This window comes from Helicoverpa zea, chromosome 31 (genome assembly GCF_022581195.2).
Source record: "Helicoverpa zea isolate HzStark_Cry1AcR chromosome 31, ilHelZeax1.1, whole genome shotgun sequence".
In the NCBI taxonomy this organism is placed as follows: domain Eukaryota; kingdom Metazoa; phylum Arthropoda; class Insecta; order Lepidoptera; family Noctuidae; genus Helicoverpa; species Helicoverpa zea.
In genome coordinates this window covers 14744741-14762465 of record NC_061482.1, presented here as the reverse complement: position 1 = coordinate 14762465, position 17725 = coordinate 14744741, and the positions used below count along the sequence as shown (strand labels likewise).

The window sequence follows — 17725 nt, the reverse complement described above, 5'->3', positions numbered from 1 at the left end:
TATTTAAATTATTAGTGTAACATTGATATAAAATATACCTATTGGTATAAAGATACAAAAAATGGTAACAAAAACAAAATGCTTTACAGACTAAATCAATTTAAAGATAACATAACTTTCTTCTAATAAATATCACCCGTTTCGTTGTAAATCGCAACAAAATGCATGTTTATTTAGCTCCACTATAAGTACTACAGTTGCCAACATTCAGAACGTAAAGGAGAAACCCATCGAGCCCAAGGCCAAGTTTAGGAAATTCACAATGTTAGAGCTCCTGTCTACAGATTATAAATTATAATATTAAAGATATAAATTGCTTGAATAACAGCATTAATCACTTCTTAGTTTAGTGTTCAGTGGCGACTGTACTACGGAATCTCCAAGTTCAAAATGCTGATGTACTGGATCCATAAACTACACAAGTTCGTTATACGTGACTTAGAACGTATGCTATGATTCCCAAATTTTCGATATTCCGTACATCAGGATCATGAAAATTCCCAATATTTTCATTTAAATAGTTTCACTTCATTTCAATACAATACTTCGTCTTGGCAAGCATTCTATATCACGTATATCGAACTTGTATGCTTTATGGATACAATAGATCGGCATTTTGAATCTCGAGATTCCATAGTACAATGTTCAGTGGCTTCTCCTTATAACAGATAGGTTTCCTAGGCCTGCGCGAGCGTCCCGGAACCGGCATTGCTGTCGCAGCTGTGCTGACGGCTTTGTAGGCTATCTACGACTGCGTATTTTGTGTTAATTATGCATTATCAAATCATGTTTATGTTGTTACTTGATATTAAATCTCCATCGAAATAAAACTTAAGTCTCTCTAAAGGTGTTTCTAAATGCTCTGCACATTTTATCATAGCCAACATTAATTTCTCATGAGGATTCATAAATGTTTCAAATGGTTTCTTCTTATTTTGACATTGGAATTTTAATTTAAAGCCACTGGATTCATTATTTTCATTATCCCCCGCAATTAACTTTCGCACATCCTGATTAACAATACCTCCATCAATAAACTTAGCAATATTATAGTTTATAGAATCCGGTGTATCGTTCATTTTTAATATCTTATCATTATAAGTAAAAAGCAATTGGTTACTACTATAGTTCGGCCATTCAGAGAATGCGTTCCTGACACGTCGCGATTGAACTGACGACGTAACTACATTCATTGATTATTGATATAATAATGTTGTTTTAATGCTCCTCAATTGTTAAAACGGTAAACAACCAGCAAAAATATTTTTATCGTAACTGCAACGCCATTGCAAAGTTACGTCGTCAGTTCAATCGCGACGTGTCAGGAACGCATTCTCTGAATGGCCGAACTATAACACCTTCTTTTTCACTAAAATAATTAAATAATTGAGTTATTTTCTGGTACTTTCTTATATTGAATTTGAATATTTGTAAACTCCGCCAGTAGACTTTGACGGACATTTCTTCATTATCATCTTCTAGAGAGTCCATGTCTACAATTTCAACATCATCGCTAGGACGTCTCACATTTGACGAGAACAGCTGCTGATTTTCACATTGGCCTGGATACTCATCCGTATTACCAATGCTAATTATAGGACAATTATTGGAAGTGACTGGAGAACGTCTGTCTGGGGAAGAAAAATCGTCGAATATTTCGATTAACTCATTTCTTGCCGTGCGTCCCCATTCTCTGGAGGACTCTCCCCTGATTCTAGCACGGGTAAACCACCCTCTGGCAGCACGGGTAGACCGCACCCTGGCAGCACGGGCAGACCGCCCTCTTACAGCACCGGTAGACCGCTCTCTGCCAGCATGGGTAGACCGTCCTCTGCCAGCACGGGCAGACCGCCCTCTGGCAGCACCGGTAGACCGCTCTCTGCCAGCATGGGTAGACCGTCCTCTGCCAGCACGGGCAGACCGCCCTCTGGCAGCACCGGTAGACCGCTCTCTGCCAGCATGGGTAGACCGTCCTCTGCCAGCACGGGCAGACCGCCCTCTGGCAGCACCGGTAGACCGCTCTCTGCCAGCACGGGTAGACCGCCCTCTGCCAGCACGGGCAGACCGCCCTCTGGCAGCACCGATAGACCGCTCTCTGCCAGCATGGGTAGACCGTCCTCTGCCAGCACGGGCAGACCGCCCTCTGGCAGCACGGGTAGACCGCTCTCTGCCAGCACGGGTAGACCGCCCTCTGCCAGCACTAGTAGACCGCCCTCTGGCAGCACGTCGGCCCCTTCTTGAGGTTGTAGGAGCATCTTCTTCATCAAAAGTGTCATCTTCATTAGAATTGCTAGTACTCTGGCTGGCAGACCATCTAGCTCGCACAGTCCTGGTCGTTCTGTTACTGGAGCCACAGCTATTACTAGAAGCTCTGCGCCTACCTCCACGGCCTCGCCTCGGTTTTGCCTTCGTATTGTTAGCTATAATCGCGTCTAACGTGTATTCATCACTATCCGTACTGTTCACAGTGCTGTTTAACTCTTCATCAACAGTTACGGTCGGTAATATTGAGCTACTTGGACCGACGTCAGTTCCGTTACTGGAGCCACAGCTATTACTAGAAGCTTTGCGCCTACCTCCACGGCCTCGCCTCGGTTTTGCCTTCGTATTGTTATCCGTACTGTTCACAGTGCTGTTTAATTCTTCATCAACACGTACGGTCGGTAATGTTGAGCTACTTGGACCGATGTCAGTTCTGTTGCTCGTGACATCAGTTTCATCTCTCTCTTTTATAAAGCTGTTTTTTATTGACTGTAGTTTTTGTGCTATATTTCCGTAACAATCATCATCCGAGTCTGATGAAGACATTGTATTCAAGTTTTATCACAAATACCATAATGAAAATAATTGAAGCTAGTAGTGATGTCCTGTGATGCGCGAAGCTTTGCATCGTGTGTTTCAATATCGATATTCGAAATTCTTTATGTAAAAAATATGGCTATGAAATAGACTATTAATATAATACTGTTACAGCCTTTTTATCGTCCCATTGCTGGGCACAGGCGTACAGTGTGTACAGTATAGTACAAAATGTGTACAGCCTTAATAAAATGTATGTAGTTGTAAACGCGTGTTGTGCGCTTCTCATCTGAACGTAGCCTAAAACCCACCCAGGTACTCTAACTTACGACCAAATTAGCCTTGTAACGCGGCCTTGGGCCTTTGGGTTCCTCCATTTTATAAAATGCATTTACATTGTAGCTTCAATGTTCCTACACATCACTTATCCAATATTTCTTAACCTGGACTGTCACATTATGCGGGTGTCCCTTTCAAAAGTTTAAGGGCTCATAAACTCAACTGAACGCAGACACTCACAAAATGTATTTGAGCTTCGCAGAGGCACTTTGAGGTTAGCACACACTTATAGAAAACATGTACAATGAATTACTTGAAGTTAGTGATGAAGTCGCCGTTGAAGATCGTGTAGGTGAAGTGGGACCACGCCTGAGCCACGGACGCTAAGGTCTATCTGAAGCTGTCGGTTTTGTACTGCTGGTAGATCTCCTGGAACATGGCGGTGCAGTCCATCCTGACCCTGAGCTTGGCGCAGAGCAGGAAGACGCCGGACAGCTTGCGGTGCAGCGAGTAGATCTCCTCGGGCGGCGGACACAGGCGCTGCGCGAGGATGGTGGGCACGAGCGCGTGGAGGCGGCGCGTGGTCTGCTGCGTGCCGAAGTCGAACGCGCCGCCGCCGCCGGTGAACACCTCGCCCATGATCATCACCGTGTCCACGTGCGTCTCCTCCATTATCTGTGACCGAACATTGCGTTATGTGCGAGTCTTCTTGCTTTTATAGTGAGCTTGTGTTATAAATAATTAGGGCCAGTTTATTTATTTCGTAAAATTTTTGTTAGTTAAGAAAAGTTTCAATGATAGTCAACTACAAATAGAAACCAGATTATTATCTAGATTTTTTATGACCAAATTGTCAAAAAGTAGGAGCCTATCAAATCGACGTCAATTCATTCATTCGAATCAATTTCGTATTCATTTATTTATACTTCATGCACAAAAAATGGTTCATTAGCGGACACCACCAGTCCACCATCAGGACAAAGAGAGATGTACAATATACCATATAACTATATTATATAATATTTACTCTCAAATGTTTACAAATGCCTTGTTAGTCAGCCAACATAATAAATACTAAGGGAGAGTTGCACCATTTTACTATAACGATAACCTATCCGTAACCAGCCGTATACTTGCCGTCCATTGTTCATAACGCTGATTTGACAACTGAAAATGGTTCGGTTACCGTTATAGTGAAATGGTGCAACGCACCGTAAGTATACAAACCTTAGATTCATAACCAGTCAGGAACTTCATCTCCTTTGACATGCGCAGTATAGCATCCCTGTCACCCAGAGACGCCGCGTGAATGATCTCAATGTACTGGTCCATAAACTCTTTCGAGTACTCCCGGGTGGCTCCGAAGTCCAGTAGAATCACCTGCGCAAAATATTGTATTAAACTATAAGCTTTATTTAGTGTAGTTGTAACATTTGTTAACAACTGATGAAATTGTTGTAAAAACTATTATATAAATTTGAGATTTAGTAAGAGACTAGATTATGCCCGCGGTTTCACCCGCGTCCCGGATAGTGACAAAAACTATCCTAAGTCCTTCTCCCGGGTCTAACCTTACCTTCCCTCAAATTTTCAGCTTGAACAACTCAGCCATTCAGTTCAGTTATAAAATAACTAACACGTGTAACATTTCTTTTATATATATAGATTTCATTTATCAATGGTGATGGTCCAAAAATGTATGGACCAAAAACCCAGAGTCGATTTAGACAAATCAGGTATCAATAGCTTTATTAAAATGCACAATTTACCCCACCGAAAAAATTATGCCCATGTCCATGGGATATAAAAGTTATAGGCTAACAAAGTATATTGGAAAAATCATGAATAACTGGTTATTTTTACCAGTGTTTGTAACAGCAATATATTAATAATGAATAACTTGTTATTTTTATCAGTTTTTTCAACAGCAATAAGCAATATATTAATAATAATAATCAGCCCCGCAGGGCATCTGAGGCGGATGACGGGGAGTAGCGACCCCGCGGGGCTATATATCCGAGTGCTCCAGGGAGAGTATACTGTCCCCCATCTCCGGCCTGCCGGAGTGAAGCATGACGGGGGATAGGTCTCCCGCCTCTTGACTTGCCTTCATCGGCCGGTCAGAGTGGAGTCGCTAGAGCAGGGTTAACAGCCCACTCGGAGGGTAGGTGCCTCGTGGTAAGTGGCGAGTGGGCCGGTGATGCTGGACCCACAGGGAGCGCGTGATCTGCGTTTAAAGTCCGCCGAGGTATCCTCACCCTTCAGCCGCTCATGTACCTGTTGCCCTCTTGTTGCGATTTAGCGACTGATTCCCGGGGGCCCAGTAAGTGAGTTGGCGAGTCTCCACCTGCCATTTTTACGTGTATTTATTACATTGTTATCGGCAGGTGCCATAGTTCCCGTAGTTTCCCCATTCCTAGTCCACTAGCATCCCATCACAATAGCCCAAGTAGTTTTCATCCATAGTTAGCAATAGTTTAGCACAGAACCGGGGATTGTCCTTGGGTACATTTCTATAGTGTATACAGGGATAATCGTCGGTTTTGTGTCACCATTTCATTAAAGTTGTCTCAAAAGGGCTTCAGCGTGTTGGCTTCGGCCCCACGTTCGCCTCCCAAAAATCCGGGACTCTATAGTCCCGAGGTCTGGTAGAGACGTACAAAATAATAATCATAATAATTAATATAGTGTATACAGGGATAATCGTCGGTTTTGTGTTACCATTTCATTAAAGTTGTCTCAAAAGGGCTTCAGCGTGTTGGCTTCGGCCCCACGTTCGCTTTCCAAAAATCCGGGACTCTGTAGTCCCGAGGTCAGAAAGAGACATACAAATAATAATCATAGGACAATAATAAATATAAGTAGCGATTATATGAACCTATCAAGTTGAAATCTTATATTTTACAGCTTGTAAATCATATGTCAAGATACTTTTGTCGTGAAATCTTTTTACAATTGAATGTGCCTATTTTGTCTCAGATTATTTATTTTTTCAGTCGCTTATTAAAAAAAAAAAACAAATACTGTGGGAAAAATATTTATTTCAATTATTTTCAATGTCTATTAATATATGATCTAAGAACACAGCAGGTTGCATAAGGTCGTCTTGGTACCTGGCCCAGGCCAGATAATATATAATGCTTATTATGTGGGCACAACTGCCCAATGTGCGGCGACCATGAATACAGCTGCAACAGTATTCCGAAATCCTATTAGTGTTATATAAAACATAACAGTAATATGTTCTTGTCCCGACGTGCCTGGAATGGATTCGACACCTAATTAACGTACTTTCTTCGTTATTAATATTTATCCTTTCGGGGTGTCTAAAAACTTCAATTGAAAAAACCCCAGTTCCTCTAATATGTTCGCAACAGTAAGACCTTGCAAGTTTTACGTGGTATGTGCCTATTGCGAACACAATTAATTGGTCATAATCCATTCTTGGAAAATCCGATAGATTGGGGTTTGTTGCAGCCATTAGGGCAAACGCAATTCTTTGTCGATCCCAATGATGTTCATCGACGTAATCGGCTAATAGGTTCGGCCTGTCCCTATTTCTTTCAATCATCTCTATAAACTCTTCAGTAAATCTGCTGTCTTCATATGTTAGATGAGTTGCATTGGTAAGCGCTGCAGCTATTCTATAATCTGTCATTGCGTTGCCTAGCGCTATATTAAAATATTTGTGTCTAAATATTTTAAAATCTCTTTTTATCGTGCCATTAATGGTTTCTACGACCCATCTAACCATGGTTATCAATCTGGATTTATTTGCCGCTATTGTACTTAATTGTCTTTCATTACGTCCTACAGACGGTGGCATGTAAGCGTTACAACCACATCCCTCTGGATCCGGCAAACAGTCTCGGAAACCCCGATCCAAAACAAATACATCATTTGGGTGTAAAAACCATCGCATTGGAGCTTCTTCCATGGGACCATCATGGTTATCTAATATTAGTTTTACTATGTCGGAGTCTGAAGTTCTGGCGCCGTAGGGTCCAGTCACTTCTATGATATAGCCATCAGCACACACAATCATGAAGGGCTTAATCAAGTTGCTATACTTGTGTAAGCTATAGCTTAATCTTTGAAATAGAAAGTTGGAAGATTTTTGAATAAATAAATAAGTGCCGTCGATAATTAAAATGGCCTTTGTTCGCTCTTCATTACCAAAAATATAATTCGGAAGTGTCCTATTCCTTTCGATCACTTCATGTCGGCTGATGTGGTCAAACCCCAGATGCCGAGGAAGGTATTCATTTTTGAGACATCGTCTAGCCTGCTTTAACATGCGTTGTAAAGACGTTTTCGATGTGTTTATCAAAGATGCCAGTCTTACGTGAGGTTCACCTGATCTAAGTTTACATAGGTATACGCCCAATACAGTATTGCACTTATTAGTTTGTCGTAAAGACGGTGTTTCTTGTAAGATACTCTCAAACTGGTTATGGTTCATTCCAGTCCAAAAATGGAGATCTTCTTCACTTATTTCATGAAGCCTTTCAAAGTCAACATTACCTTTTCTTTCAAGCACTCGTGTATACAACATAACTATCTCGCGTAAGTTCTCGTTTTTGAAATTATCTTGGCGATTACTCACATTTACAGAGAAATCCTCAAATGATGAATTCATTAAATGAAATCGACAGACTCGTGCTAATTCTGGTATGTAAAAAGAATAATAGCTTAATAAGTGCGCTTTTATACTGTCGGGCACTTGTCGAAGTTGTGTTGAAGTACAATTGTCGAAGAGACATCTTCTTGAAGTATTCGCGGCACGTGTAAATCCAGTTAAAGAAAACGATTGCGGTGGTGCTTCAGGTGTTGATGGTTGCCTCAATGCATATTCAATGCGTTGCCAGCAAGGATGACAAATAGATCTTGACCCATCAAAGACGATCTGAAATCAACGAGACATAATATTACATAATTAATATTTTATTATCAACCTAATATGACCATTTTTGTAAGTACATAATTTTAATTTTTGTAAGTTAATTAATGTAAGTTAATGTTTTAGTTAGTTTTGTAAGTACGTAATGTCAGACACTATGTGTTAAGTTTTTACTGCCACGAACGGCTAACTGGACTTGACTTAAGACTTACTTCTTGTGGTTGTCCATGATTCAGTAGGTGCTCCACGACGATTCGATGTGACTCCAAAAACTGAAGCGACAAAACATGACGTTGTCTCCGTAACACTGAGCGACTACAGTTCACACAACGATTGTTCACCTCCATATTAGCAATGTCCAAAACAAAAGAGTAAATCGGTGTCCGGTGTAGAAAAAACAGGCCTTAAAAATCCAATAATGAAACGCACAGATCACAACGGTAGCAAAGCAAACGAAGGTTCAAGATATATAATGAATAACAAAGATAGTTAATTATGCTAGAGAACTTAAAAAAATAGACGTTATCTCATTAATAAAGGATTTTGAACTTGATAGTTGCATAATGATCGCTAGTTATATTTATTATTGTCCTATGATTTTTTTTTTATTTTTTTTTATGTTATTTGGTTTTCTTCTCTATGAAAAGAGTATAAAACCTTACATGCGGGCCGAAGCCAAGCATGTAAGGGGATGATTATATCGAAAAGGTAGATAGTATATAGTATAAGGTATATAGTAGATAGTGTGGATGATGTGATTCATCATCATCATCTTCTCAGCCATAGGACGTCCACTGCTGAACATAGGCCTCCCCCTTAGATCTCCACAGATACCTGATGATGTGATTATTATCTATATATTATATAAAAATGAAACCCACTTTCCGTTGTCACGACATAACATGAAAACGGCTTGACCGATTTGGCTGAAAATTAGAGGGGAGGTAACTTAGACCCTGGAGAAGGTTTTTGTCACTATCCGGCTACAGGACGGGGGTTAAACCGCGGGCGAAAGCTAGTTATTAATATAATGCTGTTGAAAAAACTGGTAAAAATAACAAGTTATTCACGATTATTCCATATATACTTTGTTCGTCTATAACTCATATATCCCATGGATATGGGCAATTTTTTTTCGGTGGGGTAAATTGTGCATTTTAATAAAGCTATTGATACCTAATTTGTCTGAATCGACTCTGGGTTTTTTTTGGACCATCGCTTTTACAGTCAACAATTTGAAATTTCGGAAGACGCCTTGACCCCTCATTGAAGATGGCGGATCGATCGATCGTGGTTATTGAACTGGTGGTTCCCGGATGTCATTTCTGGAGGTCTGATAGGCAAACGCTCCTCAAGCGTAAAACACCGGTATTCAGTTGCATCCGTTTTGACTGGTAGCTGACGCCAACATAAATGGGAGAAGGTTAGGCAGATATTATTGTATAAAATAACAAGGCACCTGTTTAGTAGTCGGGTTGTAGAAGAAATTGGCCCAGTTGGGGTCAGTTTGCATGCACCGCAGTACAAACATTTCTCGGAGACACAACTGCATGATCTTGTAGGCTATATCAACGCGAACTTCGTACGCTGCGTCAAACAGTTTGTCTAGCGGCACTCCGTCAATCAGTTCAGTTGTTATTACCTCTGGGGCACATAACTCGTCTGAAAGAAGGATAGATAGAGATAGATACTCTTTTGTAACACCCGGTTGATTGCATGTTTAAATAATGATGAGGATGGAGATGTCATAACGCAAAATCTCCTAAGAAAGTGGCGCCCCCAAATGCGGGTGTTCGGGGGAAGAGGGACGTTACTAACTGCCCTTACACGCCTACCATAGAAACCGCAAATTATTTCTAAACAAAGTCATCAATCAGTCAAGACCAATCTTATAAACCACCAAGAACTTTATCTTCTCTCTTCATATAACATGAATGTACTAAACATAATTATTATAAAACACGAGGTCTCTGGTTCGATTCCTGGGTTGGGCCGAAATCGCTTTCTGGGTTTCAGAAACTTCAACAAAGCAACCCGAAGCCTAAAAGTTGGTGATTCCTACACCACATCGGACAGCACATTAACGTCGGTCCTGCACCTGATCTCTCTCCGGTAGTGTCAGAATGCCATCCCATGGGGCCATGACAGTGACGGAATAGAAAGTGCACCTGTGTTTGCGCATATGCTTGTGCACTATAATATGTTCTGCGCAGTTGGCTAATCTTCTTACATGAAAACAGCCGCCATAGCCGATAATCGTCTAGGAGGACATCACATTAATATTCCTTACCAATAACATCAGGCACGAAGTACTCCGGGTAGGGAGCGAGCAGTTTCTTGAACTTCTTGGTGCATTCGGCTTCGCGTATGTAGTCCACTTCCCATGACAGCTCTTTCTTAGCAACCTCCACTATGTTGTCTATGAACATCCCTTTGGGAAACATGTTCCATACCTGGGAATATTACAGTTGATAAATAAACAATGTAGCGAATGGGTTGAAAAAATATGTACCTAGAAATTGTTAATTTTCACTTTTGCATTAAATCATAACTTAAAAAAAATATTCCTAACGAAAGAAGTCGTGGTGGCTTAGTGGATAAAGGACCAACCTCTCAAGTATATGTAAGTGCGTGGGTTCGATTCCAGGTCAGGAAAATACCAATGCAACTTTTCTAAGTTTTTATGTAGTTTTTTTAGTATATCTAAGACACCAATGACTGTGTTTCAGATAGCACGTTAAGCTGTAGGTCTCGGCTATCATTGAACATCCTTGGCATTGGCAGACGTTACTGGTAATCAGAAGCCAGTAAGTCTGACACCAGTAGTACTAATGGGCACTGGGTTGCCTGGGTAACTGGGTTGAAGGCATCAGACAAGGAGTCGCAGGCTAGGAAGATGATGGAAAAATATTATTCCTAACCTAGTAGAAAGTTACTTTCATTTCAAAATCAAAGGAAGTTAAATAAATATTTCGCATTATAATTATGTTCATATGTTTTGTAAATAAGTGATGTTACCTTCATAACTCCCACGAGGTTGTCGATATCGCTGTTGATGCCTTTAGCGACGCCTGGGTACTGGACCTTGACTGCTACCTCCTTGCCGTCGTGTAGCACCGCCAGGTGGACTTGCCCTACACAGTAAATTGATGATACATTAACCTGTGGTAAAAGCATTATCCCCAAAAGTGGCTACTCCATGCCCAATTTTTAACTATCTCCTGTTTAAATGTCAAATAGCACTTACCAATAGAGGCAGCAGCAAATGGCTTGTCCTCGAAGCTCGCGACCCTGTACCTCCACTCGGGCCCAAGTTGTGAACTCATGACCTTTTCCACCTGCCACGACGGCATGAAGTCGGCAGACTGGCGCACGCGTTGGAAAATACGCTGCAGCTCTGGAGATATCATCGAGTCATCTTGAATGCTTAGCAGTTGGCCAAGCTTTAGAGCAGCACCTGTTTATAAAAACAGCAAATCAGCATCCTCATTCTGCTTCTCCATGTATACACAGCTGGATCTACTTTCTCTCCGTTCTTACTTACCTCTGACTTTACAAAGCGTATCGACGATCCTCTCCGCGTTTGCCGGAGACAGGAACGAGTTGGCGGACTCGTCAACGTTACCAGTCACCTGCTGGAACGTGTTCCGAGCGTATTGAGCAACTGTCCCTACCCCAAGTCCCGCTGCCAGCGATCCAAATGAAAACATACGGCCGAGGCGGGAAGAAGGCACAACGCGGGCTTTCGAATTCTCGCTTAGCTGAGAACATAAGTAAATGAAAAATTAGGAAACGAAGTCATGTATGCACAGCAGATGCTTAGTAAAAGTACTTACAGCAACTCTAATCTTTTTCTTAGCCACAGGCTTCGGCGATGCAGACACAGATTGGGACACAGGCGTCGGCGATGCAAGGCCAGCTTGACTCTTTGGCCTGGGACTAGGCACATCTGCCGCCGATTCAGCGGACGTAACAGCCAGAAGAATATCATCAGCCCTCTTTTCTTTGTCTTCTTTCAATTGCTTTTGTAAATCATCAATAGGTGCCATTATCTGTACTTTATCCTGCCGGAATTCATTGGTTTTGGCAGAAACCGCAGCTGAGTTTTCCATTGTCTGAACTTTTTTCAAAGTATCAAATGTCCTGTTGAACTCCCTGTTCAGCTCGTCAATTTCGTCTTTCGTCTGTTGATCCATCTCAGGGCTTGCTGTAGAGGCATTCACATTTGGAACATGCATAGCCGCAAACTGTCTAAAGCCATGTGCGACTACAAACGCCCTCTCCATTAACTCTTTAGCGGATGGTGGGTTGGGGTTCATGGCTAATGGGTTAGTGGGGCAGTTGGACAGCAATGGCTTTAAGCTAGAGGTGTTCCATATTAGGGTAGATGCTTCAGCCTGTGCCTTGACCCCCGCTTCCACCACTAACCGCAGACCTCTCAATACGCCTATCAAGTCGTTAATGTGAGACATGACCTGAAAGATTAGTTTGGTTATATACATAGATACAAATATATTAAAAGATTCATTGAGGGTTGCAGTTAAATAATATAATTGTTAGAATAATGAAGATGAATTAGAGAACAAGCCATAAATGTACAAAACTATAATAATTATTATTCAGAATCTCAAAATCTTTAAACATGTTAGTGGAAATCTATGTAATTCATTTTACTTATACAATTCATATATTCAATACAGAAATGTGTGACATAACCTACATTATATATCAGACACTTTTTGAGATGTTTACATTTCCTAAAAAGTAATCAGAAAAATAATACATTCAAGATATCAATATGTGTCAAAGTCAGTCACATGTGAAGTCAAAAACTTGTACCAAGATAAGTGTATTAAAAAATGTACAACTTGATATTCACTATATCTTTCTACCCACTGCTTGCAAAAGTTTCCACAGCCATTAATATTAAATTCTTTCCAATAATTGTTTTACAGCATCATAATTATGTTGTTTATAATAGAACCCTATAGATTTGCATGTACCTAATGGTCAACAAAAAGTGTTAAAGTCAGTCAAAAACTTGTAACAAGATAAATTGTATTCAGATATTCACTATATCTTTCTACCCACTGCTTGCAAAAGTTTCAACAGCCATAAAAAATAATTTCTTTTCAATTTTTTACAGCATCAAACAACATAATAGAACCCTATGGAATTGCATGTACACAATTTTCTATCAAAAGTTTGCACTAGTTTGAACCACTTGTTTAAGTTCTTCACTTACAAGTCATCATATTTTATGAATGTGAGAACAAGCAGGTTCAATGTTCAGTCTTTTATTGTAACACTGATGCTTGATAAACTCAGTTTTGACCTTACGGATCATGAAGAGTATTCACTCTCTTGCTGTGTGCACTCATGGACTTCTAATCAAAGTCTAACCAAGGGGTATCAAGTTGCCCGGGTAACTGGGTTGAGGAGGTCAGATAGGCAGTCGCTCCTTGTAAAGCGCTGGTACTCTGCTGAATCTAGTTAGACTGTAAGTCTACCCCAACATAGTTGGGAAAAGGCTCAGGAGATGATGACTCATGTACATACTTCCAACTTGTTACCCATGTGCTACTTCATATTGACTCACTTCAAATAGAAAATATTTAAATACCTGATTCTATAGCATAGTCAATATACAGCACTGGATGTGGAGGACGCTCAGCAGGTAACTCGATAAATATAATAACTTCAGCTAAATTTGGTTGATTCACTTCAGCCATGATGTACATTAAAATTGGATTTCAAATACTACATGCAACAAGTTTGTACACTTTTGGCATAATTTCATATTTTTTTAAATAATGCCAAATTGTTTCAAGCTGAACAAAGATCCTAGTTCAATCCAACCAGATCACAAAAAGCACATGGCACATTTCACCTCAATACAGAAATAATGTAACTACAGCCAAAGTGCACCTGAGATCTACCCACCTTCAAAAATCAATACTGTCTCACTAGGTAGGTGGGTTAATGACATTTGCAGTTTTTTAATTGCCATACTACAGGTAGAGCAGCTTACTCCAGATGCACAGACTAGGTAGAAATTATTTCCAGTCTAGGAAGTGGTCACACTATTTTATTTATCTATCTATAAGATGTAATAATTTCAGAACTAAGGTTATATTTGGCTGACATGACAGTTCTGTATGCAGTTTATGAATGACGTTATTTCCGTTAGTAACTCTAAATTAACTTTCTGTATACAATTTTTAGCATAAAATAAGAAAAAGTTTAAGTTCTTGCACAGTAGACAACCCATTGGCAGTATAATCAAATAGATTTTAAAAATTATATAGGGTTACATATTAAGTAGATTACAATAAACTTGCTAACATGTGTTAAATTTACCTTTGCCTTTAATAAGAATGTGATTCATTAACTTTGCAGGAAAGTGTAGGAGCCAGCAACTTGTATTTCAAGGTTACACATACCATATATTGCATAACATAAATATCCCGGAAATTATGTCGTAATGAGAATAATTTCAAAAATACTTTCTAATGGAGATTTTTCTTCCCTTTCCCTTCAAGGCTAAATTGTATTTTTATAACTGAAAATCACACGTTTTTCTCTCTATACGTACACTACTAACGAAAAAACAGTTGAAAGTACTTACTGTTATTGAACTGCCTCTAAAATACAAAACAAAATAAATACTCGTGTAGATTTATTTTAAGTTCACTATTTTCTACAAACATAAAATAAAACTACATCCATCATCGGATCGGTTAAGCTATTTGAGTTTTGACTTTTTGACAGAGAGTATATAATCACTACGTTTTATTTTTGAGTCGAGCTACGAACCATTGACTTATAAACTATATGGACTGGAAACAGATATATTACTTTCCTCCATGACTGGAAATATAGTTAGCGGCACGGATATTGAGCTCGGGATCGCTTTGCGCACTGTACACATAAGGCACTAAACCAATAACTTGCTTCTGCGCAGGTGAAAGTCAGGGCTCAATATCCGTGCCGATAACTATACCTACGAAAAAACGTGCATACAGTTACAATCTGCAGTGGCGCATAAAATGGCTGGTGATGAGTCCCTAAGTCCCTAGCAATAGGGTTGTACCGCTACCGGATTCAACAAGTATCGATATTGTATTCTAGTTAGGAGTACGTACGAGTCTTACTAGGTGCATAAAAATAACCGAGTATAATTAATTTTTTCGTCATAGAACTAACTATCACATTAACTTCACTGATAAAAATAACATAAAATCAACTGGGAGGAGTCATTTCAGTAGGGTATAAAGTCAAAGTAATTATTTTTTATTTCAAATAGCCCTATGAAAGTTCTTTCGAAACGTCAGACTAGTTGCAGTTTGTCAAACTGTCAAAAATTCGGTCTTATGAAGACGAATCCGCAAGAAACGCCTTAGATACTCTCTTTAAAAAAATACAATTACCTACAATCGTTTTCAAGCTACTCATGAGAAAGTTAAATAATGCAAATGGAGCTAATTATGTAATAATCAATTGTACAAAACAATTTTAGTGCAAAGAAAAAAATATTTGTAAAATTCGAGAAATAATATTCGGTAACTAAGTTCTGAAGAATCCTGAATTTTATAACACGCCTTTTTAATCAAAATGTTTTTAACTGCATTTCAAAACTTTTCATCTGTAAAATCAAGGATATATATATGTTACAGCCATAGTGATTAAATGTCATTATATATAATACCCAAATCATAGATATAATATTACTAAACAAGATTGCGCACGCTCAAAATATATATTTACGAAAATGAACTCTATTCTAACGCAATAAGGTACTAAATTGGTTGTATAATACACGGAGGCAAATCCGAGCCGAGAGGGATAGTTCGAACGGAGGCTGTTTGTCTCTTTCTAACACCTTGCCAGCATAAAAAAATGTTGTGATCAAAAGTTTTGTCTTCCCAAAAACAATTGAATCACTTATATTTTTATCTTATTTTAACAATTGTAAGTCAACAAATTAATAACAATCGCATTAATTTATTCGTATTTATTATTAAAACATAAACAACATAAATTTTTATTTTGCTTTTTTTTATTTTCTAGCGGTAACCCTGAACATTCTTGGCGCGTAATCAGCATTTAAAATTTTGTTTAATTTTTTTTGTATTAAATCTACTTCTTATTTAATCTACTTGCAAAAGTGAATCCTATGGTGGTTGCAATATATCGTTCCACAGGTTAGCTAATAATAACATTTTCGTAAACCAAACAACTAGGGTGCCCATGAATTCTTGTAACGAGTCAAAATATGGGTGATGGATTTTAAAACTGTTGTACTATTGTTATAGCTTCCCAAAAAATGAAGAAAGGCGACATAAATGGCTCAGCAGTCTATATATGAAGTAGAAATACAAAAAAAACAGTCTTCACTTCGAATCTTCCTGCTTTTATACTGCTAATTTCCGCGAATTATTAAAAGCCTTTATTAGTATCTTAAGGTCACAAACTGCGTAAGTTAAAACTTCAATACTAATCTGTGTTTAATAATCTTAGCAAATTCGGATTTGTCTCACATAGCTTAATCTCATAGTCACCCTATTAGAAAGGGACAGACAGCCTCCGTACTAACTGTTTCACTCGGCTCGTTTTTTGGGTTTATGTGCGCAGTCCTGTTTACTAATATTATGTCTATGACCCAAATTGACTTGAAAATGTGATAAATTAATTACTGTATCTGGATATTATTCATAATAGCTGATCAAAGTTAGCCAAAGTAATAAATATGGTAGGTATAACCAACTTAGTACTGACTAATTCTTAAAAACGGTCTAAGTTATTGTCGAGTTTTTTTTTATGATAAATCATCAACAAAAATCAATGGAAGCCGACCCCAACGTACTTGGGAAAAAGGCTCGGAGGATGATGATGCACCAAATGAATCCTCCCGCTGTAGTTTACCAACGTGAAGAGTATCAGATTGGAGCCCGATTCTCCTAATTTTACTTAAGCGACATACGATTCACGTTCGACTCGATTCGACTGAGATCCAATCCCGACTCGATTACGATTGAAGCGTATGTGGCATTCCGCTATTTTTTCTTTGAAATAAACGTTTTTATCCTTTTCTGTCATTCAATAATGAATCATTTTGTCTGCAAATGATTTACGATTGCAAAATGATTGTACAGCAAACTACCGTATAGACCAAAATCACCAAAATAGCAGACCAATCGCCCACCAATCAAATGTCAATCGAATACGATTGGTCTTTTATTAGTAACAGAATGCCCGATATGGTTAAAACTGCTGCGATCATATTGCGATTCGATTTCTATTCGATTTTGACATTATTAACTTAGGAGAATCGGGCCCCTGTTAGTGACTTAAACCCATTGGGGTTTGCTGAATCTTTTCGAGGAGCGCGTGGAACAAGGCGCGCTGCCGAGTCGGGCCCGTGTCTTCTAAGAGACGGAAGGTCGATGAGCCACCCGAAACTCACCGCCCACAAACCCACGCCTACGATGACCGGGAGACGTCACTCGACACCTGGGGCGCCCGTGGTGTCTTTCACGTCCATGGCTGCAGCTGGGCTGAGAGCTGTAAACTTCTCTAGCGTCTGCATGAGACGACAGCATCCCATTACTTTACTATGGCTTGAACCAGGGCCGGGCACGAGAGGTCGCCGCTTTTCACTTTTCGCTAATATTATGGCGTGCCCTGTTCTGGGCTAACTAGCCTTTTTAGAATTATATTAAGGTCAGCTACCAGACATTTTGGTTA

At 39.5% G+C, this 17725-nt stretch overlaps 1 protein-coding gene across 5 annotated transcripts; it reads right to left on the bottom strand.

Moving 5' to 3' along the window:
• Window positions 1-2896: 2896 nt before the first annotated feature.
• On the bottom strand, window positions 2897-14719 carry LOC124644809 (atypical kinase COQ8B, mitochondrial-like). 5 transcript variants are annotated; one of them, XM_047184396.1, is made up of 9 exons: window positions 14607-14719; window positions 11815-12453; window positions 11523-11739; window positions 11226-11435; window positions 10997-11112; window positions 10269-10431; window positions 9438-9640; window positions 4306-4458; window positions 2897-3753 (listed from the first exon to the last, which is right to left on the bottom strand). In XM_047184396.1, the coding sequence occupies exons 2-9, from the start codon at window positions 12448-12450 to the stop codon at window positions 3469-3471; spliced, it is 1983 nt and encodes a 660-aa protein (XP_047040352.1). In that variant the 5' UTR covers window positions 12451-12453; window positions 14607-14719; the 3' UTR covers window positions 2897-3468. The 5 variants fall into 5 exon arrangements, with proteins under 5 accessions (XP_047040352.1, XP_047040355.1, XP_047040353.1 ...); XM_047184399.1 differs by having other exon boundaries at window positions 11815-12185; XM_047184397.1 differs by lacking the exon at window positions 14607-14719 and adding an exon at window positions 13602-14551.
• Between the last annotated feature and the right edge of the window lie 3006 nt (window positions 14720-17725).

Bases quoted from the DNA above. Each gene is read 5' to 3' on its own strand.
- LOC124644809 (XM_047184395.1), bottom strand. From the start codon at position 12,480: ATGTATATAACCAAACTAATCTTTCAGGTCATGTCTCACATTAACGAC. The intron at 11,436-11,522 runs GTAAGTAAGAAC...TTTTATAAACAG, and splicing joins TACGCTTTGTAAAGTCAGAG to GTGCTGCTCTAAAGCTTGGC. The intron at 4,459-9,437 runs GTGCCTTGTTAT...TATTTTGCGCAG, and splicing joins ACAACCCGACTACTAAACAG to GTGATTCTACTGGACTTCGG.